The 26463-nt window shown below is 46.3% G+C and overlaps 1 protein-coding gene across 1 annotated transcript in view; it reads right to left on the bottom strand.

Annotated features, from left to right (window-relative positions):
* The window catches only part of ROR1 (receptor tyrosine kinase like orphan receptor 1), a 158730-nt gene extending 139807 nt beyond the window's left edge, over window positions 1-18923 (bottom strand). Inside the window, exon 1 of the mRNA XM_036388300.2 lies at window positions 18821-18923. Within this exon, the coding sequence (XP_036244193.1) occupies window positions 18821-18923 (103 nt within the window). The remainder of the gene's footprint in view (window positions 1-18820) is intronic.
* Between the last annotated feature and the right edge of the window lie 7540 nt (window positions 18924-26463).

Genomic DNA, 26463 nt, shown 5'->3' with positions numbered 1-26463 from the left:
GAGCATCCTTGATCAAAACTGCTGCTAAAAAAATCAGTAACTTCTGGATACTATCACCAGAGAAATAAAAACTGAGTGCTCAGTATTTCTTTTCGATGGAACATTGAGAAGATTTGCTTTTTTCTGATGCCTGCCAAGCTGCAATAAGAACCATATTTTCTGCATGAAATTTAACACCCAGAAGAAACTGTAAAGGACCAGAGGGTGTCCTGTCCCTCTACACTTATTACTGCTGTGAGCTCCATGAGCATATGGAAAGAACACTCTCTGGGTTGCCTGGAGATGATGTAAATACAGATAAGTGCATTCATCTGTTTAAAAATGAGTAAAAAGAAAAGAAAACCTCCAGATCTTATTAAATAAGTTATCACAAAAATATGAAAGTACATCTTTGCAGCGCATCAGTCCAGGCACATCATTTTTCACATGTTTTATATGTTTTGGGTTTATGTGCCTTTTCCTTTAGCTGCACTTCATGTTTCTCAGGACTTGGGGAAAAAAGCAACCTAATATTTCTGACACACAAAATTTATTTGGGTACTTCCCATTCTGATCCAACACATATCAATGGCCTAAGCTACATTTTATCAGCCTCAAGAAAACCATTCAAGAAACAACACCAAAGGATGACAGGTGGTCAAAACCTGCTTTTTATCCTTTTTCTGCTTTCCATCATCCAGCTCTTCCCACTCCAGCTCCCCCTAATCCAGGCAAAGTGAGTGCAAATATTGACTCTAATATAGAAATTGTGCACATTTCTGCACGAGCAGCTCCTCTTCCATCCCTGGATCCCTGAGAAAAAGCAGCTGCAGCAGCCCAGAGCAGGGGAAATCCAAACAGATTCCACTCAAGTACTGCTTTATGGGAGATTTAGGAGAGACCACAATAATCCTAAATCTGATCCCCTGCATGACACATGCCACAATTCCCTATATCCAGTGGTTCTGCACACATCCCAGTGCTGCTGTGAGCACGCTGTTCCCCAAGGCAGGCCTGATTTAAAGGCTCCCAAGTGATGAAGAGCCTCCCACATCACTTAAACGTTTGTTTTCCACAAATAGCTCCTTTCAAAGTGGAAAACTCACAGAAGAAAATGAAGTTGGCTCCGTTGAGTTCAAGCTGGAGATTTAAGAGTTTGTCCCCACTGCAAACCAGACTGAAATGAAGAATTGCAGGAGCAAAGCTGGGAAGCAGGAATGGGGCACCAGAAGGTCCATGTGGGGAAAGGGCCTTGCCTGGAGCATCATCAGCTACGGAGAGCCTGTGCCAGACCCAAAATACCCAAAATAAATGATGTGTCTTCACAGCCAACCAGCCTGATTCATCTCTGCTGACTGAAGTGGGGGTATTTAAAACAAACTCTGAACAAAAACGCCTTTTTTGTTTACAAGACTTTGCCTTCCAAGTGGTTGTCTCAGAAGATGGCGTCTTCCAGCCAGCTCAGGCCTGTGGATGCTGTGAGGGATCCTTTGGGAATGCACCTGGGTGGCTCCAGGACTTACAGCTGTGTCACTGTCACCATCAGAGCCCCAGTCCTTCCACAGGGGCTGTGCCATGGATCCCAAGGAAGGTAACTGCACAGGGAATGGGTTTGTACCCAAAGAGCCAATTCCTGAATTAGCCCTCAGCCTTCATTCCAAGCTGCTTTAGTGCAAAACTGCACAGCAAGATTAAATCTGCAGCAAAACCAGGATTAGTCCAGCCCAAGAGGAGGTAAGGAAGGACAAAGCTGTTCCCATCCCAGAGATCATCCTGTCAGCCCCTTTTCCCTGATCTCCCTGCCTGCCTTTCTGAAATTCAATCAAAAATTCTATTTTGTTATAGCCCAGTCTTAAAAGTTTGGATGAAACCAAAAGAAACCTCCACTGGGCTGTAGCCTGTTAATGATACCGTGCTCTCCTCTGGCTCCCTGCCAGAGAGTGAACAGTGCCAACATTTGCAGACTTCCAACAGGAAATTAAATAACTGCCTTGTTGGAAATATAAACCCATTTACAGTGGTCAGGCTTGCATTTTCCAAAACAACGATGCAGTTTGTGCACGTAAAGCTCGAGGAAAATGTGTCAGAAGATTCAGCCAAGCGAATATGAAACAAAGCCTTATGGAAAGGTGTTTCACACAGGTCTCCAAATTAGAGCTTTGTCAGGTGTATTTCCTGCCCTGAGGCTTCTGGAGGAACAATTCTGGGCCCTTCAGTGAGTGCTGCACACACACATCCCCCCGTGGCTGAAGATTAACAGGGCTCCTGCTTCTGCCATCATTTTCTATATTCTTCCATTTACTCCTCAAGAATTGTTTTGGGCAGCATACATAAAGTGCTGCTGTAGGCTTGGGAGAGCCTGGGTTTGATTTTTAACCTGTTTGGTGACTTTTGGTCAAATCTCTGCTCCAGGCCACCCTTCCTCCTCCCACAGAATCATGGAATCCTGGACTGGTTTGGGCTGGGAGGAGCCTTCAAGCTCATCTTGTTTCAACCATGACACCTCCCACTGTCCCAGCTGCTCCAGCCCCAATATCCAGCCAGGCCTGGGGCACTGCCAGGGATGCAGGGGCAGCCCCAGCTGCTCTGGGCACCCTGTGCCAGGGTCTGCCCACCCTCCCAGCCAGGAATTTATTCCTGATATCCACACCAAACCTCCTGTCTTTCAGTTTGAAGCCGTTCCCGCTTGCCCTGTCACTGAATGTCCTTGAAAAAAAGTCCCTCTCCATCTTTTTTTAATATATCTTGAAAGGAGAGGCAAACTCCTATTTCAGCCACCGGAGTTTCACCACTGCCATCACCACCACTGAGATCTACACTGTGCAAGTTCCAGAGAAAGGAGTTTCCAGCTCCTTCCCAGCAGTTTGAACAGCCTGGACTGTGCCATAAACCTTGTCCAGGCCCCACAGGTGCAACACACAATAAATATTATATTCTGGAAGCAGTATTGATTAGCAAATTTGACTCTCATCTTCACTGCTCTTCATCATCCAACTGCTGAAACTTTTTCCTCTGCTACCTCCCCCCCTCATCTCCCTGCTGCTGACATTTAGTCAGAAATCACGCAGAGACACAATCCAGGAGAGAAAGAGGCAGGCAGAATATTCAATATCTATATTCAATAACAGGAATATTCAGCAGGAACAGCAGCAGTAGAATTTCCACACTTAAAGGATTAGAAAACCATCCTTTTCACATTTTTGCCAGGACTAAGATAGTGATGGCTGTCGTGCTGTTCTCTATATTATTGCTTTGTTGTTCTTCAGTATGAATCCTTTGCACCCCCCATGAGTGCAAACCAGCTCCACCTTTTCACGAATGAAACCTTGCCCACATTGACTGTAAATAGTCTGAAGCTGCAGGTACAGAATGCCCCCCTCCCCCCCACAGTGCCACCTTGTATTTTTGCACAGTAGGGCCTTTCATTCAAGGGTCTGAACTTGCATTACACAGGTGGGTAAACATGATTATCCAGCTTCACTTGGATCGTTGCAAGTCCATGGCAAATGTGCAGCAGAGTCATTCCCTGAAGGGCAGATTTCCCTGGAGCCAGCATTCAGCCCTCTGGAGTAAAGACAACTTGCAAAAGAAAGAGTTTGTGGGATCAACCCACTAAGAAAGCTCCTCTCACTAATCAAAGTCATATGGAAAGAACTGCTTGAAAAAAAATCCCATTTCCTTAAGAAACTCTTCTAAAATGGATGGAAGAGTCACAAGAAGAGATTAGCTATGTTTGGATTTTCGAGCCTCACCTTGAGTTTCATGTGTGTGTACATAAAACTGAGAGTTGTGCATGCATTTAATGCCAGTGAAATAGAAAGACACCTCTACATCACTGCTTTTTTTTTTGCTCCTTCTCCTTCTGCTTTTCCACCACACAGGCTGGGTTGAGGCCCTTGGAAAACATGACCAGTGACAGCACTGCCCTGGCATGCAGTGATTTGCATCTTTCAGATTCCCATTCTGCAGAAGTCATTGGGCTTGGAGCAGGAAAACAGGCCAGGAAAAAGCAGCACACTTGCAAGTGGCAGGAAAAGCAGCAGGGGCAGAGCCCTAAAAAGCCTCAGTGAGCCCTTGGGTGCCCCAGCACAGCACTAAGCAGCAGTCAGGTCTCACTTTCAAGGCTCAGGGGGTGTAAATGAAAAACAACCCCGACTCTCAGTCTCTTAGGCGCTGCTCCAGGAAGGCGCTCAGGCGGGATCTAACTTTAAACACAGAGCTGGGCCCGCTTAAATCTCTGCACTGTTTACAGTCCCAGCCTAGGGGTAAGTGCTCTGCTGGACTGGGGCCTTGAGCAGGGATTGTTATTGAACACTTTCTTTGAGTTATCCTGCCAGTTCCTGGTGCCTCAGCAAACTTCATCTCTTTCCCATCCGCTGCATCCCCTGTTGTTCCTTGAACAAACACAGATGTCCCCAGTTTGAGCACTGAGATTCTGCCACCACAGCCACCTAGGAACCAGCAGATCCTACATGCAAAGGGGACTTTTCTGCTGTTTTCAAAAATTTCCTCGAGACAAGAGTAAATTAGCACCATTCACTGGCAACAGAAGAAAAAAGGCAAAGTGGGGCAAAGGGAGCTGATAGGAAAGGGGAAATCAACAAGACAACAACCTCCATCCCTTCACAGTAAGAAAGCCCATCCCAGTATAAGAGAGATGTGTTGTCTCAGAGGGGAGCAAAGAGAAAAGTTTTTGATAGAAACCACAACATCACCTACCACTCTAAAGTTATCACAGAAAACAAATCAACCCGTTTCAATAAATCAATAACCTCTTAAACAAAAAGAAATTAAATACTCTCAAGAAATTAATAAGTAAACAGCTCCAGAGGAGGTAAGAGCTGGAGGTGTTTTCCCTCCCCACAGCCACTGCCTGGGGAGGAAGATCAGCAGGAGGAGTTCTCACTCCTCGCTGTGGCTGATGAAACACCAGACCCTGGCACAGGATTTGCCTGCTGGAAGCACCAGAGAACGTGCAGCAGTGCCCTTTTCCAGCCTTGCCCAGAGCAGCCTCCCTCCAGCCTCTCCTTGCTGCCATTGTCACAGCCCCCAGCCTCGGGGACAGCCCAGGGACACCCCAGGCACGAGGCAGCACCACGGCAGAGGCACAGAGAAGCACCAGCAGCTCTTGGGCCTCCTCCCCATCTCTGCACCACAAACTCACCAACAGACAGCAGAGGAAGGATTGCAGCAATCAAAGGGAACAACTTTTTTCAAAGCAGAGCTGAAGAAACTGCTTGAACAGACCTCAGAACAGTCAGCAGGGGATCCCTTTGGAAAAACAAGACTCCCAAGGACCGTGAAGAAGAAAAACCACACTGGAGAGCAGAGATCAGAAAAGAGGAAAGAAACAGCATGAGGAGGAAGGAGTATCATGTGCTCTGCTAACTGCACCTCTTAATTAAAAGAACACAAGTGTGGCTCAGTGAAACAATGTGCCTGCACATCCCTGCTCCAGCACACATTTATAAAAGGGATGTATTCCTGCTCTTCCAAATGCTGAAGGGTTTCCATTCATCTGGCTGCAGCATGTTACAGAACTGCATTACAGCAAGTTAATCTCTAGAAAGGCTGGGCTGTTATTCATCTATTGAAACATAAGTAAGATATTATTGGTTTGGAAGCTGTCAAGACATTCTCTGTGTGCTGCAACAGGAGTCAGAACCAGACATTATTCAGCCCCTACCCAAGGCTTCCATTGGACACTGGAAAAATCAAAGACCAGAAATCCTTTGGGGTGTTGACATTATTTCCTAAACAAAATCATCACCAGTGTAGCTCCCCTTCACATAAAACTAATTTTATTTGAGATATAAAGCTTCTAATATAAACAAAGTTTCTGAAAGAAAAAACTGGTCAATCATTGCAGCTGCCATGGCAAATAATATTGCAGATTTTTAATTTGTAAAAGCCCTACAGGGTCTGGGCATGTGAACATCTGTAACCCTGCTCCCCAGTACCTTCTCCCCTGAAAATTAAAGTGGATTTTTTGGATTTTTTTTAATAACCCGAGTCAGTAAAAAATGGAAAAGAAGAAGAAAGCATTAAAAACTGCATTGTTATTGGTGTGCCTGTGTTGTATTAGCCCAGACATGTCTGTGCTTGGAAACAAATTGATTGCATCTCTTGGTAAATCAGCCCCTCTGTGGAGAATGCACCAATCTCTCCCCAGATTAAAGAAGAAGCATCTGCTTAGAAACACAAACCAACTGAGGAGCTGGCACTGCTGCAGGACTTCATGGCTTGTGTTTCTCTGCTCTTCATCATGTGCATGTAAGGGCTGAACTACCCCACATCTCTAACACCACATCAGGGGCTTCAGGTAAACCTTTAACTGCTCCATCTGTACAAAAAATGCATTTAAACTGATTTTTTTAAAAATAAAATGCATGCAAAGTATGTGATGGAGCATTTATCATGGACTCTCTAACAATTCATTACCAGCAATGGGTACAGGATGCATTTATTCTGAATTTACTGGAGTGTAAGGAGGAACAGGTTTGGTCAAAATATCCTCCTGTGGCTTTAAAGATGCAATTAAGCAAAGCAGATTCCCAAAATGAAAGAGATGTTAATAGAAAACATGGCAGCAGTTACTGGCTGACACAAGAATCCACTGAAACCCAAAGAGCCCCCAGGACCTTGACTTGCCCATAGGAATGATCCAGCAGAGCAGCTCAGAGGCACAGTCCAGAGTGGGCCCTGCTCCTCCCCAGGGATGGGAGTGGAAAAGCACCGTGGGATGAGCCCTCAAACCCCCCAGCATTTCTGAGCCAGCCTTTTACCAGAGGCACAGCAAATCCCAAAGTTCAGTGCACAACGTTTGCCCTCCAAAGCTCCACCAGCTCAGTGCCACAGAGGGCAAGTTTGTCATTAAAACACAAGAAAATAACCAAAATAACCAAAAAACCCCACCCTAGCAAGCAGGCAGTAAAAGTGAACTTCCAAATATTTACTGCAGAGGTGATCCTCCTGCATCTTCAGACACCCCAGGATCCAGAAATGAGCTGGGAGCTCCAGAAATAACTTGGATTAAAACTGGCCCAGGGCAGAAGGTGTTGGTGCAGGCCAGAAAGGGCTGCCAGACCCTCCCCTGCCAGGTGCACCCCTTTTCCAGCACATTTTCACCTGGGCTGGTGTCCAAAATAAACCACCCAAGTCCCAAATCCCAAACATCAAAGATGAATGAGCACAAAGTATCTGAAATGTTTCCTAGTTTGGCTCAAACTGGGAAATTCTGCACAACTCAGAAAGGATCAAGCTCTGTGCAACAGGAAGGAGACACTTGAAGCTGCCTCCCCTTTCACTTCATCTGAACAAATGTTTGATAAATTCAGGCAAAACGGAAAAATCCTGAAGATTATAAAATCCTTTCTCTACATATACAAAAATCACTCATTTCATAACTCTGTGCAGTGATGAAAAAGTAATAAAAGCCAAAAAAGCCACGTAAGAGACTGAAATAGGAGTTGCTTCCAGTCAAAATTTAAAAGCACAGCATTAAACATTTCCTTTTTTATCTTTATATTCCTCCAAAATGTGAAAAGTTCTTGCTCAGAGAACTATTGCTCTCCTTTAAATGCACAAGAAATTATTAAATATAGGTTCCAAGAACAAATACTGTCTCAAGTTGCAGCAGCTTTCACCAAGTACTGCAAATGTTTTCCTGACACACAAATGGAGTTAAAATTTGGAAATTATTTCGAGTTCCACGTTGAGTCTGAGAAATATTCCCCACAGAAACAGTGTATTTTCATTAGGATTTAACTGATTTACTAGTAGCCAAATGAGATACCTTTTGTGCACATTTTTGGAGGAAGAATTGGGATATTATCATTAGGGTTGCTAGAGAGCCTGAGAACATATATGGAACAAAAAGTGCAACCATTTGCATTTGGCTGCTCATTTGAACCCCGTGAATATTTTTGGACAATATTTTGTTTGGAGAAATCCAATCCCCCCCCTGAGCAGCAGCGTTTTTCCTGTCTGCAGAGCCTGGTTTGTCCTTCCCTGGGCCAGCCCTGGAAGAGCAGCCCCTGTGTGCTCCCAGAGCTGAAGTGCACTCATCTTTGACCCCTGCAAGGAGCCAGCCCTCATCACACCCACATCAAACCATCCCTGCTCCCCTGGCCTTTGGGGCAGGAAGCAGAGGGAGCACTGCATCCTGCCCCAGGGCTCCAGCCAAGGATTCCAGCTTCACACCTTCTGCACAGGGCATTCCCCAGCTCTGGGAAGGGGCAAGGCACAACCCCAGGACAAAAACCATCCCAGTGGGCACAACCCCACAGGATAAAAACCGTCCCAGTGGGCAAAACCCCACAGGAGAGAAACCCACAGGACAAAAACCATCCCAGTGGACAAAAACCCCACAGGACAAAACCATCCCAGTGGGCAAAAACCCACAGGACAAAACCATCCCAGTGGGCAAAACCCCACAGGAGAGAAACCCACAGGACAAAACCATCCCAGTGGGCAAAAACCCCACAGGAGAAAAACCCACAGGACAAAACCATCCCAGTGGGCAAAAACCCCACAGGACAAAACCATCCCAGTGGGCACAACCCCACAGGACAAAACCATCCCAGTGGGCAAAACCCCACAGGACAAAACCATCCCAGTGGGCAAAACCCCACAGGACAAAACCATCCCAGTGGGCAAAACCCCACAGGAGAGAAACCCACAGGACAAAAACCATCCCAGTGGGCAAAAACCCACAGGACAAAACCATCCCAGTGGGCAAAACCCCACAGGACAAAAACCATCCCAGTGGGCAAAAACCCACAGGACAAAACCATTCCAGTGGACAAAAACCATCCCAGTGGACAAAAACCATCCCAGTGGACAAAACCCCAACAGGATAAGAACCACCCCAGTGGACAAAAACCCAGAGGACAAAAAGCATCCCAGTTTAGGATGGTCCATTTGGATACCAGAGATGCTGGGAACACTCAGGAGTTGCAGCAGTACAAAATATTTCTCCCATTTCTTTAAGCACCACGTGTACTTTGAGTCCAACAATGTCCCTGAGAGGAACTGCAGTATCTCTGAGGATAAAATATTCTCATTCTGTGTTTGAATTGTGTCTGGAAACAAACCAGCAAAAGCATTTTCTAAGGGGAAAAAAAAGTGGATTTCAGTCTAAAAATAAGGAAAATCTATCCAAACAAATTTTCAGCGTACTTTGTTTGTGTACTGGTGACAAGTACCATCATTAGCAGGACTGAGTTCATTCTCTGGAGCTCTTTTAAGGCAATAATATCCCACACCAGGGGTGGGCACATCGTGACTTTCACGTGGAAAGTCTGCCTTCCTTTACACAGGAAATACTTCAGCTGGCTGAAAGCAACTGCCCACTAAAGCTACTGAAAGATTCATTACATGCATCCTATAAGGATGCTGGCAGAAAATCTGTCAGGCTCTGCTGCTCAGATTGACTGTCTTAATCAGCACTGCTGAGTGACTCAGCCATAACCAAGGTCTTTAGGATCTTGTAGGATCTTTAGGACAGCAAAGCAAGTAGAGATCAAAAACTATTTCCCTGCTGCACCTCAGTCATCTTCAGTGTAATCCCCAACATCTCTGGTGTCAGTAATTCCCAGTAAGAACAGAGCAACAAACAGCAGGATAAAATCAAGCCTTGATACCTGATGAAATGAAAGCTAAATTAGCACAATAATCCTTCAAGAACATAAGTGCCTCCTCAAGGAGCCTGACACCAGCTTACACAGGAAGGGCAGAAAAAAGCCTATAAAATTCACTTCAGTGGGTTAATGCAACAAAAGCTGAAGAAAGTTGAGCCTCCCATCACCACACATCCATCCCTTGCAACATTTCAAATGATTTTACAGTTCTCCTGACAGCTTTGTACATAGACACCCCTCAGAAATTACATGGAATATACACACACCTAATCCCCCTTGCACTGCTGAGACAGAATTCTTGCCCTCAGGCCTTGTCAGTTATTACAATTAGTCCAGGTGAAGTTACCCTTGATAATCTCAGGAGATAAAAACTGGCAGCAGGAATGGGATAACAGAACATCCGACAATTACAGGCTTTGGGGAGGGGATTTCTGTAGAGCTGACAACAAAATAAACACCACCTGATGTACAGACCTGTGCAGGAGCCTGAACTCTGATTTTCCCCAAAGCAGAGGCAGTGCCAGCATTGCTGTCCCTGCTGTGACCCTGCTGGATGGGCTGTGGTGCCTGAGGCCACAGCTTCACTCATTTACTGACACAGAAAACTCCAGTTAAGACTTTGCTGCTGCATTCTGTCAAAACTTTCTGGAAAAGGGGATTGCTTTAGAGCTAACCATGGATTTTTAAAGTTGGCTGTACCAGAGATACTCCACAAAAAATAGGAGCCCAAAGAATTCACCCAGGCTTCAGAATGACCTTGGATGAGAGAACTGAGCAGGACTGAGTCTCCTCTCCTGGATGAGGGAACCAAACACAACCCATAAACTCAACAGAGCAACCTCAAATGTTCAGATTCCCAAAAATCCATGTAAAGGTGCCCTGCTTACAGCAGTCACTTCACCATGAGATATTGTTACCCTACAAAGGCCTCATGGCAAGGAAAAGCTGTCAGTTTGCAGGTGGTCTCTCCTTTATTGCATGAATTCCCTGAAAATTCACTGTCCTGCTATCAACCCTGAGACCACCTTTTTCTCTTTCCCCCAGTACCAACTCTCAGCTTTTGAAGTTTTCAAGACAGATCAAAGAACCTCCCCAGAACCATTAGGACCTACAGAAATGTTGAAAGCAGAGCCACAAGTGTGATCAGTGCCAAATGTGGCTCCCCAGTGAAACCAGTTCAGGAAGGAAGGAATGGCCCAGTTCACCCAATGCCCAACCTAATTTGTCTCACTCTGAACAGCTCAACCAACAAAATATTGATATTGACATTCCCTGGAGGTTTGCAGCCTGAAATGAGAGGGGTTGGGCACACGGCTCCTCATATCAGGACCATATTTGCTGCTGGAAAAAGTAAAAGACAACAGATTTTAAGAGAAAATTGTGTAAGTTCTGCACATAAAATACTCTCAAGTTTGTGAACATTTTACTGCTGCTCAGGGGTCAGAAATACTCATTAGGATTTAAAGAAAGATCAATCACAAACAGAACGCAAGAACATAAATCACATCCTACAAACAGGCTCTCAAAAGGAGAAGGGCAAATCAGATACCATCCCTCCCTATGGAACACAAGAAAATCAGGTCAGTATTTTCTTTTAATCCCTGATGAAATATAATTTTGCTAATAAGATTCTCCTACAGTGAGAGGATGCCTTTACAGCTTCTTCCCTTGTCTGGGCCTCTTTTTTGGAGAATTTGTGTAGCAGAGGGGAGTGAAAGGAGCAAAAAACCCTTTAAGGGTTTTTACCAGGGTGTCCCAAGGCCTTCCTAAAGCTTTGCTGTACTAAGAATGCAGTTTATACACAGGTAAAATGCTGCTGTTCTTAATATATTGAAAAACACTTTTTTTTTTTTTCAACACAGAGCAACAAATCCTGCACAGAAAAGATAATGACAACATCCAGCTTATGGGAATGACCCAGAACTTGGGAGAAAAGGGGTTTGGAGCTCCAGTGGTGCTCCACTGCTGCATCCACTAGAATGCACTCTGTTATCCCACAGCAGGTTTCAATTATTCATCTCTTAATCAACTTCAGATTGACTTCTTTAAAAGGATGCAATTTTAACAATAAATCTCATGGACAGTGTTAATTAAAAGCTAAATCTTGCCCTGAGCTGGACGCCCAAGGTCTATGAGAATGTTCACAGCCCATTTATTTAAAGTCCAGCATTGTGTCAGTTATTGAATTACAGTAAATTAAAAACACAGTGACAGAGCAATAGCTGAAATAAGCGAGGCTTGTTGCATCTCACTTACAAAGGTTGCCAGACTTGGGCTCTGTCAGGCTGCCAAGAAAAGTGAATGTAAAAGTCAGGGGCCCTCAGTTCAGAAACATCCTCTGGTGAGCATGAAGTGTTTCAGCCTCAGAGATGCCAGCAGGCAGAAGCAAAGGTCCACCACGAGCCCTTCCCTGGCCTCCTGAAAGCATTTCATGATATAAATCCATCTTCCTGACAATCAGCTGGGAATGAAACGTCCTCTTGTCACTGTAGGTGAAACTCACTGAAAGCAGAGCTCAACGTGGTGCTCTCTCCACTCAGCACGTTCTGGAGAAAAAGAGATGTCTCCATCGTGCTCCAGATCGTCATGAAATTCACAGAGAGATAATGTGTTTTATAAAGAAAAATCCAAACATATGGAATGAATAATTAGCATCTACAAAAAAGAATTAAAAATGAAAAGGCGCGGAACGCTTGTTACTTATAAAGCACATCAAGTACTTCAGAGTAAACAAAACAATTATAAAGACACTTCCTTTCATTGGCAGCCAAGTTCATTTTGGAGAAGAGATGCTCACCCATGATAACTGACCCCTTACAGGAAAAACTGGGAGAGGCAAGAGCTGTTGTAAATACAGTGCAGACTGCACAGGGCTCAGACACACATGAACTCCCAGAGGTGCCACAGGTGAGATATTCCCTGTACAACCAGGATCATTCCTCTCCAGGAGGAGAAAGGTTGGCAGAGGCTCTGCAAAGAGGACCTCACCTGAGGAAAACCAGGTCTAGTCTTAGTTCTAACACTGATTTTATTTTTTTATTGTCTGCCCAAGCTTGTGTCTTCCTGAGACCTCTGTGTGCTCACAGTCACACTGATCTTTGAGGACAGAATGACTGGAGCTGAATGCAGAGAGAGAACAAACTACACCTTAAATGTTCCACAGGAGCAGATGGCAACATGGTAAGAGGTAGAGGCCCTCAAGAATGTTGAAATTAAGGCCACCCAGATCCCGATCCCTCCTTGTCCAGCACATGTTCCTGCTGTGCAGGAGCAGCCATGGTGTTCTGTATGGACCAGCCACAGCATGGACAGCCTCAGGCAGCTCATTACATTGACACCCTCCATCCTTTAAAGCTCAGCTTAGCATCTTCAGGAGGGACTGAGCCGCCAGACCAGCTTTGCAGAGGAGCATCCACACTGTGGCTGTGGAAGAGCACATCCTTCCCGAGGCAGCCTCAAGTTCCCAGGGTAGGAAAAGCACCCCCTGCTCCATTGCAAGTCTCTGGAGGGAATGTGTGAGGAGGTTACAAAGCATTTTTCCCTGGCTTATCTCTGATCTCTCCATTTCCCATGGCCTGCTGCTGCTCCAGCTCCCAGCTCCACCACTCCAGCTCCTTCCTGGATCTGCCTGGAGCAGATGTTCAGGGCTGTGCAGCAGACAGACAGAGCATCTGGGAACGGGACAGGGGGACAGCCCGGGGAGGGAAGGAGCAGAAGGTCACAGGAAGCCCTTGTGCTGTATCAGTTTCAGCATTTGACCTGAGCAGCTTGAAAGAAAGCTTTTAATAAAATGCAGGCTTCCCCCAGAGCCTGCAGGAACTTTTCTCAAGAACTCACCCAGTTATGAAACCTTCCCAGTGCATATTGGGATGGCAAAGTCCTAACTTAAAGCTAGTCCCAAATATCTGTGAGTGAGTGAAAGCACATCTCTGCACAGCCCAGAGCATCAGCAAGGCTTGCAGAGACCATGGAACATCTGCACAAAGTCCCCAGCACTTCTGCTCCAGCTCCTGGGGGCAGTGGCTGCCTGTACACACAGGGACTTGCCTTGTTTGTTATTTTTTAGCTTTCTGTGACACAAAAAGCAGACAGATTTTCTCTGCCTTCAACATTCCCAGGGCATGATAAATACACCCAGGATTCCTGTCTCCAATGTGACATCATAGAATCACAGAATCCTGAGCTGGAAGGGACCCCAAAGGTTCATCCAGTCCAACTGCTGGCCCTGCACAGACACCCCAACAATCCCACCCTGTCCCTGAGAGCGTTGTCCAAATGCTCCTGGGGCTCTGGCAGCCTTGGGGCTGTGCCCATTCCCTGGGGAGCCTTTGTGGTGCCTAAACACCCTCTGGGGGAAGAGCCTTTTTCCTGATACCCAGCCCAAACCTCCCCTGACAGCCTCAGCCATTTCCCAGAGCCACTGGTAACAAGAGCAAAGAGATCAGAAAATCTCAGCTGGGCTAAGCCAGGGTGGGTTAAGCCAGGCCTGGACCAGCACCCCCAAATTGGCACGTCCCAGCCAAGAGGGACACAGCAGCCAGCCCCCACCAGCACCATGACCCAGGACATGTCCTGCAGGACCATTCTGTGCTGTCCTTTACCCTCTCTGATCAGCCAGACCCCACTCAGCTCTCCAGAGGGGTTTGTTCCAACAGGATATCAAGCCCAAAAACCCCTGTGGAACTTGGTGAAGCAGCAAAGCAGCCTCGACCTGAGCTTTCTCCTGCTCCTGCCCGGGGTGTGAGCTCCATGGAGTGAACCAGCAGAGAAAGGGAGAAGAGAAAAGAGAAAAGCAGAGAAAGCTCTGCACACACAGCCCTGGCCCCACAGCCCATTTATCCCTGGCAGTCCCTCCCCCATGCCCTCTGCTCCTCTTGGTGACCACTCTGCACCATCATATCCTCAGGAATCCTACCTGACAATCATCCTCCAAATCTGTGTCCATCCCACCAACAGGAACCATGGGATTCTTTCCACAAGCCCTTCCTTTCATCTCCTGCCCTGCAGATTTACTTGGAACCAGTGGCACTGCAGTGTCTCCACTTCAGGAGGAGATCCTGGAAAGCAATCTCCCTCACACTGGGATGCTGGCATGGAACAGGCTGAGGTTATTGCTTTCCTCACTAAAGGGTTCCTTTCTCAAGCTACTTCTTTTCCCCAAGCTGCCTGACTTTGGCAGAGCACCATTTTCAATATTGCACTGCACTAGAGTCCAAATATAGGCAAGTTCTTTTCTTTTACATTATATTCCCTGGCAGACTTCAAAGAACTTCACTATTAAATCATAGCAATATTTAGAGCTTTATCATCACACCACACACTAGTATAACATAGGTATATATTTAAGCTGAAATGATTAAGTTTTTCCACCTTGGCAAACTTCACAGTGTAGCCCCCCATGGCTATCCTGTCGTTCCAGCCCAATTCAATGACATTAAACGTGTCCAAGCCTCTCACATGCCACGCTCCCAGCAAGGACAGCAGTGACTCTGCTTGTAAACAGACAGGAAAAAAAAATCAACCAAAAATCTGTAACTTCCTCTGCAGCACCTGACCAAATGAAACTTTACAGCAAATGTAGAATTTCAGGAATTGTAAAGCACTTCATCATAAAGGATGTGAAACCACAGAAGCATCCTCAACTAACAGCAGCATTTTGTTGTTATTTACAAAGAATCATTGACAACTGCTCTCATTTACTCATTTCACTGCTGTTCCATTTATAAATGTGCAGATTCGTTGACTTTCAATATCTCCTTGATTCCAATGAAAAAGAAACAAAGAGAAGCCCTGCGAAGTCCCTTCATTATTCAACCGTTTGGGGCTGGGGCAAACCCGGAATTTCTTTGAGCTCAGCTTTGGGGAGCTGATTTCCAGACACAGCACGGGGTTTGCTCGTTTTTAAAAGCAGGAACCTGGATCAAAGACAGCACCTTAACAGCAAAAGAACCGGATTTGCTGCTCGTTTAAGTACCTGGATACGGGGGAGCGTGTCAAAATGCAGGCTGGGTGCGAGAGCTGCACCTCGGCCCGGCCGGTGTGAGACTCCCCAGCTGTGCCAGCAGCAGCAGCAGCAGCGCCCAGCTCCGGGACACCCACCCAAGGGAGAGCACAGCCGGGCAGCAGAAAACACCTCGGACAAACAACTCCTGCCTCTGGAGACACAACGCTGCGCACAGCAACAGCCAGCTTGCAGTGGAGCAGCACTGAGGGGTTCTCTGGATTTTTGTTTCCGGGGCTTGCCGAAGGAAAGGTTTACGCTTTTTCTTTTGTCTGAGTTAACTTTCTACATGCTTCTGGCTTGCAAGACAATCGCTGTGTGTAAAGCAGCTGCATTTAGTTAGAGATTTTTTAAAAGAGTTTTCAGCTCTGAGGTGCTCTTTGGAGTCCCAGCAGACTGCTGGATTTCTACATCTGTTTCTAAAGAGCAGGATCCAGTGTCACACCTCAGGGAAACCCTTTTCTCCCCCTCTCTTTGCCTACTTAAATCCATACACAAGCTTTAAAATACTCCCCTGCCTAACTCTCATTTGCAACACTTTAAATCCCGGCGAGGACGTAATTAACACAGCAGTTTCAGTAGAAGTTAATTATGGAAACAAAGAAACGATGTCCTGAAGATAATTTGCTGCTACTTCAAGCCACTTTTGTCAAGAAATACAAGGCTACAACCTCAAACAGTGACATCTACCCTCATCCTCTTAGAGGCTTAAGGCAACAAAAGCATTTTGTTTGTTTTTAAACTCATTCCTGGATAGGCTGAAGCAGCAGCCTGTGACCCAGGGATGAAACAATTAACCACAGGGACTAATCAAGAGCTGTGGAACTTTATCTCACAACTTTCAAGGAAATCAGCAGCACCCCTACAATCTAAAACACAATCTCGAGATCTGTGGGTTTACTCCAAGCTTTTAAAATGTTTTTCTATTACTCACACTTCTTTCATTGTGACTCCTCACAAAGTTCCACGATCTGGAAGAACAATAATCGAGCTGAACCGGGAATATCCAGAGCCTCATGCTGCAGGAAACATCCAAGCTGGAGAGGTGCTGTTCCTTAAATTGACATTAACTTTGTGGTTTTATTTGGAACGCTCGGGCCAGCCCCTGGGCACCCTAAAGGCAGTGAATGAACAAAGCTTCTGGGGTTGCTTTTTGCTCCCTACGAGGAAAGGTCATGGACAAAAAGGCAGCAGCAGGAGACAGGGGTCCTCATTCTCTTTCTGAACATGTCAGGGTTAAAGGGTAGGGACTGAAGATTCCATCTGGGCTGGGTTTCTGATAGAGCAAATTCTATTTACCCACCCACTACAGTCACCTTAAAGAAAGCTGTAAAACATTTTAGAACAGGCTTTTATCTTTGTTTGGTTTTTTTAATTGGTGTTGGATGTTCAGGTTCCCTTATTCTTCCACAAAACCTAGTATGTGGTTGAACATGTAATAGATGTCTATCTATAAAAAAGAAATAAATCACTTGATCTGCCCATGAATCCACACTGTAAGCATTTGCCAAAGATATTATTCAAAATACAGGAAATACTTCACTGTGGAAAGTAACTGTCCATAATCACAGATCACAGTCCAGGCTGGAAGGGAACTGGAAGCATCACCTGGTCCAGCCTCGTGTGGGAAAGGGAGCCTGGCTGGGATTATCCACTCTCACCTTGGAAACCTCCAGCCACGAGGATTCCACCACATCCCTGGGGTGGTAATTCCAGTGAATTATTGTTCTCACTATAAAAAACCACTTTCTTATATTGAGCTGAAACCCTTCTTGGTGTAACTTGTACTACATGAGTTGTACTGTAATGGCTACATTAAGATATAATGACAATATTAATATATTCACATGTTAATTTTTATAATTACATAATTAATATATTCACATAAAGGTGAATTCAATCTCTGATAGGTACTTCCCAGCAGAATGCACAGAAAATAAGAAATTGTCTGTTTCAGACCCAATGTGATCAGTTGCTTTATGTTAGTGGGGTTTTATTTTTCCCTTCCAGGCTCTTTGAAACATGAAAAAAAAAAAACCAAAAACTTGTATTGCCCTAAAGCTTTGAAACTATCTGAAAAACCAGGGGGGAAATAGCTTTTTTTGCCCCTTTAAAAAATACAGCTATTTGTTAAGCACAGCCAGCACTCCCTGGAGACACTAGAAAACGACTTTTGAAAATTTTCCCATTGAGATGTCATGAAGAATTCCCACCCCGAGCTAGAACTCATTCAGCCATTGAATGTGCACCACGAGGCTCCCGGGACATGGGGAAGTCATTCCAAGAGATCCACTCCCTCTCACAGTGCCGGGAACAGCATCCTCGGGGACAGCGGCACGAACCCAGGCTCGGGGACACGACAAGAGAGTTTTATCTGTTAGCTACGAGCACATTTTTAAAGGCAGTTATCCCACAGTATTTACAATTTTGGCTTTTCCCATCAACTTTCTCTCTTTAGCATTCACTTTTTTTCACTTCTTTAACTATTAAATGCAGGCATATTATCAAGCAGCACTTCTCCGAGGTGGGTTGTGATTGAAGTACCCACCACAAACCACTCTGGAGGAGCCGGAGCTCACGTACGTCCAACTCTCACTGAAATTCTCATGCAGGCGTCCAAAAACACTGCTCACTTTTTACTGACTTGGCTTGAAGGAATCAGGCTTTTTCCAATTCCAGCTATCCCAGATCCAAGGTCCCTTTATGCCTGGGCTACGCTATGTTTTACACATAAATCCCTCGCAAAAAGGCTGGAGTCAGGACCTTGATAGAGCAGAAGGATCGCGGGATAAATATCACTCTCTAAAAGCAAAGCGGAGACGCTTTTTTTGGTTGCAAATAAATAAACAGATAAATAAACAGATAAATAAATAAACATTTTTGAGGAGTACAAAGCGGGTGGGACGGCGAAACAGGCACTGAGAGCGGATCCGAGGGCCGAGTCCCCAGTGCGGTAACACACCTCGGGCACCATCAATCACGGACCGCAAAGCGGGACCGCCTGGCAATGCTTACGCTGGGAACGCTCACCGGCCCCAACACTTGGAAAGAGCTTTTTTACGAAGCAATTAAACACGGACCGAGCATAAAACCCCGCGCTGGTTAACGGGAGGCGGCGCGGGGCTCCCCTCGGTGCCGGCCCGGCTGCTCTCCCTCATCCCGGCCGGGACCGCCGCCCGCCCTGTCCTGTCCCCCTTACCTTGCGTGGCGTCCCCGGGCTCGGCGCGGCTCCCCGCTCGCAGCAGCAGCAGCAGCGGCAGCAGCAGCGGGAGGCTCCCGTCCGCGCCGCCCGGCTGCTGCATTCCTGAGCCGGCGCTGCTCCCGCATCCACCGCGGGGCCGCCGCTCCTCCGTCCCGCGCTGTGCCGGCGGGCGGGCGGGCGGAGAAGGCGGCGCGGGCGGGGAGGGAGCGGGGCCGGGCCCGCCGCCCTCAGCCCGGCCCGCTGTCAGCGCTGCCCGGCCCCGCAGCGCCCCCGCGCGGCCGCCCGCGCCGCGCGCCGCCGCCATTTTGTCCGCCCTCAGAGCCGCCCCTCAGAGCTGTGAGGGCGGCGGTGCAGGGATGTCGCGTTCCCTTCCTTAGGGTCGGTCCCTGCGGGACTGTCGCGTTCCCTTCTGATGGACAGACCCTGCAGGATGGTCGCGCTCCCTTCCCCAGGGACAGTCCCTGCGGGGATGTCGCGTTCCCTTCCTTAGGGTCGGTCCCTGCGGGACTGTCGCGTTCCCTTCTGAGGGACAGACCCTGCAGGATGGTCGCGCTCCCTTCCCCAGGGACAGTCCCTGCGGGGATGTCGCGTTCCCTTCTGAGGGACAGACTCTGCAGGATGGTCATGTTCCCTTCTGAGGGACAGTTCCTGCGGAATTGTCGCGTTCCCTTCCCCAGGGTCGGTCCCTGCGGGATGGTCGCGTTTGCAGGGGAACCCTTTCCACAGAATCACCTGCAGGATTATTGATTGTGTCCAGCCTGTGGGCAGACAGAATCACAGAATCGAGCTGGAAGGGAGCACTGCGGGTGATGTGGTCCAGCCTGCCTTCTCCACCACCCTGGAGCCCATGGCATGGGGTTGTGTCCAGAAGGTTCTGGAATGTCTCTAGTGAGGGACACTCCACTCTCTTCTCTGGATGTTCCATTCCAGTGCGTGGTCATCCACACTGGAAGGGTTTCCATCCCTTCTCAAAGGTCTGCCGTAACCGCAGTCTGTGGGATTGCTGCACTCTGAGGGGCACACTTTCACAGAATCACACGAGTGTTGAAGTTGGAAAAGACCTCCAAGACTATCAAGTCCAACCTGTGATCCATCCCCACCTTGTCAACCAGCCCAGACCTCAAATATGCTTTCCCCTCTCTCTGGTGACTGGAAACCAAGATTTTGGGCAGGAGGGTTGGAGTTCCCTCCTGCCAATGGGGGATAACATTTTTGCTGGAGTTGGAGGTCATTGCCAAAGCTGGTTGAAGCTCCTAGGAGTGATAACTACTTTCCATCCAGGAGAATGATCACATTTCTGGGATGCTTAGATTAGGTTTAGGGTTTCAAAAGTCAGCAACTGTTTAATAAAAAGCTCATAAGTAGAGTGAAAACAAGGACAAGATTAAAGGAATTTCCTCCTCGCTTCCTGCTAGATCAGATCCCTTAGGCTTTTCTTCTGCCATATGAATCTTGTATTTCTTGTCAGACACTAACAGAGTTTCAAGAGGAGGAAGAAACCCAGATAAACATCTGGCAGCGTGTTAGGGAAGGAGATTGAGGTCTGGAACCTCCTTCTTCTCACAGATACTAACACGCACATGTACCTCCTCTCACCAGCCAGGAAAAGGACAAGAGATTATCCAGTTTCTCAGGAAAACTGGCCAATAAACAAACAGGGATGAAATGGACGAGGTGAGCTAAGGTTGATGTGTTTTAGGATCTGGTGTGACACATGGAAGGGACTTTCAGCTGCTGGCACCTGAGTGGAGTTTCTGCTGCTTTAGGTCCTTGAAGTTCCACACCCAATCCAGATGAACAAGGCAGGCCCAGCTCCAGCCAAGACCATCAGGCTGGTTCATGATGGCAGGTCTGAGATCAGGCTGAGAAAAACAACAGCTCCAGGGCCATTCCTCAGGGACCATTCATCAGGGACCATTCCTCAGGGACCATTCATCAGGGACCATTCCTCAGGGGCCATTCCAGCAACATGGGACATTCTGGACACTGGGGCTGCTGACAGGTCCATAGGAATGAGACAGGTCTGAGGGGGAGCAGAGAATGAGCCAGGTCTGAGGGGGAGCAGGGAATGAGACAGGTCTGAGGAGGAGCAGGGAATGAGACAGGTCTGAGGGGGAACAGAGAATGAGACAGGTCTGAGGGAACAGAGAATGAGATAGGTCTGAGGTGAAGCTGGGAATGAGCCAGGTCTGAGGGGGAACAGGGAATGAGCCAGGTCTGAGGTCAGTCCGTGCATGAGGAGGGTCCATAGCCCCACCCAGGGATGTTGCAGGGACAGACTCTGAGAGGGCCAGGGCTGAGCTTAAGAGAACCCCAGCAAGGTGGAGTGGGACTCATTAAGAGCTCTGAGTGCCCTCAGGAGCCTGACACTTGTCCTGGAGGCAGGGAATGGCAGGAATAGCAGAGCTGTGCCAGCAGGAAGGCCAGGCCATGCAGCTGGGATTGCAGTGCTGCCCACCAGCCCAGGCTTGCCTGCCCTGACCCCCTGAGCTGACATTTCAGGTTACTTCTGACTGATCTAACAGCGAGCTGCCCGCCAGAAAACCCCTCCTGTGTTTCCTTGTGTTCCCCCAGGCCAGTCCATTCCATGCAGCCTCTGGTGAGAGGGAATGGGAGCTGTGTTCCCCTGGATCAGCAGCTGGGTCTGATTCCCCACAGCTGCCAGAGCGTTGGATCCAGCAAAGGTGAGGGGGACCCTTCTGCAGGGTCTCCACTGAGCCGCTGCTCTTGGCAGCAACTGCTGCTGCACCTCTTCAGCTGCGAGACAGGAGTGTTTCCTTCATCCCTCTGAAGTAAGATGTCCACGAGATCCAGATTCCTCTGAGCTGGGCACATGGGTAACCCACTAAAGACACAAAAAAAGTTGTGGCAGATGCAGAAACTAAATGCAGATTCTCCAAGTTCTCTTTTAGCTTCGAAGTTTTAGCTCCATGCAGCGTGAGAGGATAAATCATTTATAATTAAAAAACAAACCACTTATTTTTAGCTGCAAATCTACCAAAGTGCATGCAATTAGCAGATATAAATCATTTCCTGGCTCGCAGGCTGCTCAGCACAGCACATAAATGAAAGTTAAAACATACGTTTGGGGAATACGTGGTACATCTGCTCTCAATCTGCAGCATTTGGAAATCAATACAAATATTCTCCCTGCTTTAACATGCTGCAGTCTGTCATCCCACAGTGGAAGGGCTAAAAATATATGAAACAAAGGAACTGGAGTGGACACAGCCCTAAAGACCCCAAAATGGATAGCAGGGAGAGTCCACAGTGATCTGATGGCAAAAAGAATTCCAGGTAGGGGTGAGCACTGGCCTGGGAGGACAAATTGGAGTTTCTCCTCCGTGGTCTCAGGATGCTTGGGTGATGAAGTGCACACATAAAGCTTCAGAAGGTGACTCTGGGGGGAAGAATCAACCATTTGATACATGGCCACATATTTTAAAATAACAACAGGCTTGTAGTCAATATCTTTGTGGAATTAGTTCCCGCAGGGAAAATGTATTATCCACAAAACTTTCTTATTCTTCTTCTTTTTTTCTTTTTTTTTTTAATGAAAAGATAGCAAAGAAGCTGTCTGGGAATGATTTGTAAGTACAATAAACCTCACAAGAGGACGATAAGCAAAGCATTGTAAGAGAATCGTGTCAGAAGTACAGCAAAATAAAAGAGAAACATTACACATTTGTAGTTACTGACAATGTGTGTTCTTAAGTATCATGTCACATTAGAAAAGAATCCTTGTTTTCCTTTCCAGCTTTCACTAATACTCCTATTAATCTATACCAGATTTTTTGATTCCACCATTTGAGGCCATATCAATCATCCTTTTCCCCCTTGAAATTCAACTGGAATTACACCAGCGTGTTCAGGCTTCCAGAGTGGAAGCTGGAAGTGAGGGCACAACTTCCCTAGATTCCCAGAATCTGTGCATCCATGGAAAGACCCAGTGTAAATCTGATTTCACCATGGATTTTTAAATTATAAGGTGGAAAAAAACAGTTTCTGTTACATTTAAAGGTGGAAGATTTAGACATAACTTATACACTGAGTTCTTTAGGAAAGGAATTCTGCCTAATTCAGGTGAAATCATTGTCCACTTAGTGCCAGCTTTATTTTCCAGTGGAGTTTCAGGAGCAAGTACAGCATAAATAACATGTTTCTTTAAAAGGGATGGAGAGATGGGAATAAATAGTTTTCTATTTGTTCTTTCTTTTTCTATTTTATTCTGTTCTTCTGTCCTGAAGGCAGCAGGCCAGGCCAGTGAGGAGGAAGTGCATTTGTGCCAGTCTTTGCAACAGCTCCATCTCCTCAGGTGGGATTTTTCCTTTGCTGTGAGAGGAAAATAAAGGCTCAGCAGCCACAGGGAATGTGGCAGGGGACAGGGGTGGCCCTGGGGATGGGCACAGGGAGCACTGTGGGGTCAGGGACAGGGGTGGCCCTGGGGTATGGCACAGGGAGCATCAGGAGCTGCAGGTCAGCCCTGTTCAGATCATTTTGTTCAGTCTGTGGTCTGGGAGCACTTTGAGAATTGGCAGAAATTACAGAAAAGATGAAAGGAAAAGCCTTGAAATAGACCACAATTCTTTCATGTGTGGATTACACTGGAATTTTTTATATATAAATAAATATACATATATTTATATCTCAGGAGGACTCTGTTCTTTACATCTCTGAATTCCATACCTCCATAACATGAAGTGTCACCCTTCTGGGAAAAAGAGGGTGACAACAGGACAGAAACACCAGCAACTATTTAATAACACATGCAAATATTGGCACACTTATTACACATTAGTTTTGTTGTTGTTGTGACTTTATTTTTTGAACTGGCACCCCAGCCTTTCATGGCAGCTGACATCCATTGTGCTGGGCACTTTGGAATTGTTCATTTAAGGACACGGTGCAGTCAGTGGGTGAAGTGTGTGACAGCAACAATTCCAAACACTCACCCAGGCTGGGAATTCACACCTCAGGTGCTGAGCTTTGTAATTATCCTTAAAGGAAACTACAATTATTTGGTGTCATTCTCATTAGCTCCAGAAGGGAGCCAGGAAAAGAAGGACATGGATTTACAGCTCAGTTTGGACATGACCAAGTTGTCCTTTTGCAAAACACCTCAGGTAGTTTCAGGTGAAATTGCTCCATAGCTTCCCAGTTCCTCACACAGAATTTGTTTGCTTCTTCCAAAAGGAATAAACCAAAATCTGATTCAGAGAGAAGGTTATTAGGGCAGTAGTTTGGAAAACTGAACCAATATTACACCCAACAGTCATAATCCATCACTTCCCACCACTTGCAGGGAGCCCCAGCCCTTCCTGCCAGGGCATCTTCAGGATGAATGAGGAGATTTCATCACCTTCCTAAACATCCTCATCTTCGTGGCCAGGCACGTGAGGCAGTAAAACACTTCAATGGTAAGAGGAAGGAGAACACCACAATTTTTGCAGGAGAAAAAGAGATTCCAGGGCTGGTGGTTTGACAGGTTAATAGGAAGGCCCCTAGTCAGCCTTTACAATTTATTTACTTTCAAGTCTACTCAGGGATTTGGCATCTTAAACAGGTTTTTACTCCAACAACATTTCAATTTACCTTTAAGACTTCCAATTAAGACAAACACAGGGGATCCAGGGCTGGAATTTGCATGGAAGTTAGCAGGGGGTTGGCAAAGCCCTGATAGCAGGGTTTAGGTATCAGCTTTATAGACCTGTATTGTCCTATCTAACGTCTCGTATTTTCCACTCATTTTGCATGTAAAACTTTTATTGCTATCAGCGTGAGTTTAGCACAGAGCTAACCCAGAGCTGTGCCCCAACCTGAGCTGAGGTACCCCATTCACTTAGGACAATCTGGCTGCACTAAATCTTTGTGGTGAATGTTTGGTTTAGCTCCCCCATAAACCCCGTCTGCTGGATTTATATATTTTGGCTCCTTTTCTTTGGACTCTGGTGGCTGCATTTGCGATGGGTTTAAGTGACTGCGATCCCAGTGGCAGCAGCAGCAGAGCTGCAGCACAGTGGGGATTTCTCCTTGTGTAAATACAGAGTTTTGTCTGGCAGGATGCTGAGGGCACCGACCTGCTGGGGTTTCAGTGAGATCCTGGAGGGCTCAGCACCTCCAGGGAGAAATTCCAGCCCCAAGAGTGTCTGTGCTCCCTCTCTATGGCCCTTTGTCCCAGCACACAATGCAGCTGCTTATCTCCTTGTGAATCACAAACACTAAAATGTTTATTTTCCTGTCTTATGAAAGCTCACTTCTATCTGCAACAAGGAATTATGTCAATTATGAGGATGATGAAGACATCTCCTTCCTCTAAAGCTCTGTGAAATTTAGCTTTCTCTCATGGGGGTTTTAAATAAAGTAGTATTTCAATAATGGCTTCAGTGGGATTCTTTAATTCTTTTCCTCTATTTAGAGTTGATTATTTTTTTAAATCCATTTCAATTCCAGTGAAAATGGCTCTGATCTGATAAAGGGGATGAAGTCACTGCACAGGCTTACTATTTTATTTCCATCAGGTTTGAAAGTTTTGTTCCCTGCAGTGTTTTGGAGCCCAGGAGTATTCATCTGTTTAGTAAAAGGAAAGTTCTATGGAACAACATTTGGTCACTGTTGTCTGAATTTCATTATTCTGTTCTCCAGACTAGCAGAGGGGAAAAGTGCAAGTTAGCTGGGTCACAGTCTGAAATGTGAGAGCAGTCAACTTTTTCTGAAGTTTATGGGAATGAAAGGAAATTTAATACTGTTCAAAAGAAAGATTTAAAGTTGCATCATGTGAAAACAATTGGAGAAGTTTAATCCCGAGGTCTTGGGTTATTTGGTAACTTACATGACCATTTGTCAGCCTGCAAAAGATGAAGTTGGCTTTGCCTCTGTTAACAGTTGGCCTCTGTTTTGGGGTGGTTTTGCAGTGCCAAAGGAACAAACAGGAGTTTATAGTGGCTTTGCAGAGCACTGCTCCTTCCATTCTTGTGCAGCCTTCAGCTCCTGTGTTCTGCTGGGCTCCTCGGGCTCTCCCCCTGCTTGGGGAACACGTGCTCCAAACCTTCCATGGGCCAGGGGCTGCAGGGCCTGACAGCTCCCCAGGCTCTCAAAAGCTCCATCCATATCCATCATTTAACCTTTACCTCGCAGCCATTTCATTGCATGTGCAAGAAAAGCCACGGGACCCTGGCATGTACCTGAACACTTCGTGTTTTGTAATGTTTCCAGTGTGTCATTGATGCTAAAGGATGTTGATTGAAACATTCTTTACATTTGGAGCAGTTTCTGTGGAGCAAATTGAAGTGAAAAATCTACAGAGCTTTGAATGCTTAAAAACTAGAGAACTTTTTTGTAGTGAAAAATCTACAGAGCTTTGAATACATAAAAATTAGAGAACTTTTTCCAGAACATCCCAGCACAAATTCTATCAAATAACTCTTAGCAAAGTCTCTTGCTGTTAAGAAAATTCTCAGGAAATGTAGCCTGAGCCTCCCTGTATCATCATCTCCATCCTCCCTGGATTTGGCATCAGTGCCTTCTGTGTTTGGCCACCACTCTACAGAGACTTAAAATAATGGGAATCATTAGTAAAGGGGAAAAAATGGTGTCAAAAGAAAGACAACTTGGTTTTGAAGGACATTTTAAATATTGTTTTG

The sequence above is a fragment of the Molothrus ater genome, chromosome 9 (genome assembly GCF_012460135.2).
Source record: "Molothrus ater isolate BHLD 08-10-18 breed brown headed cowbird chromosome 9, BPBGC_Mater_1.1, whole genome shotgun sequence".
In the NCBI taxonomy this organism is placed as follows: domain Eukaryota; kingdom Metazoa; phylum Chordata; class Aves; order Passeriformes; family Icteridae; genus Molothrus; species Molothrus ater.
Note: the sequence above shows the minus strand (reverse complement) of the source record. Positions and strands in the feature narration are given on the sequence as shown.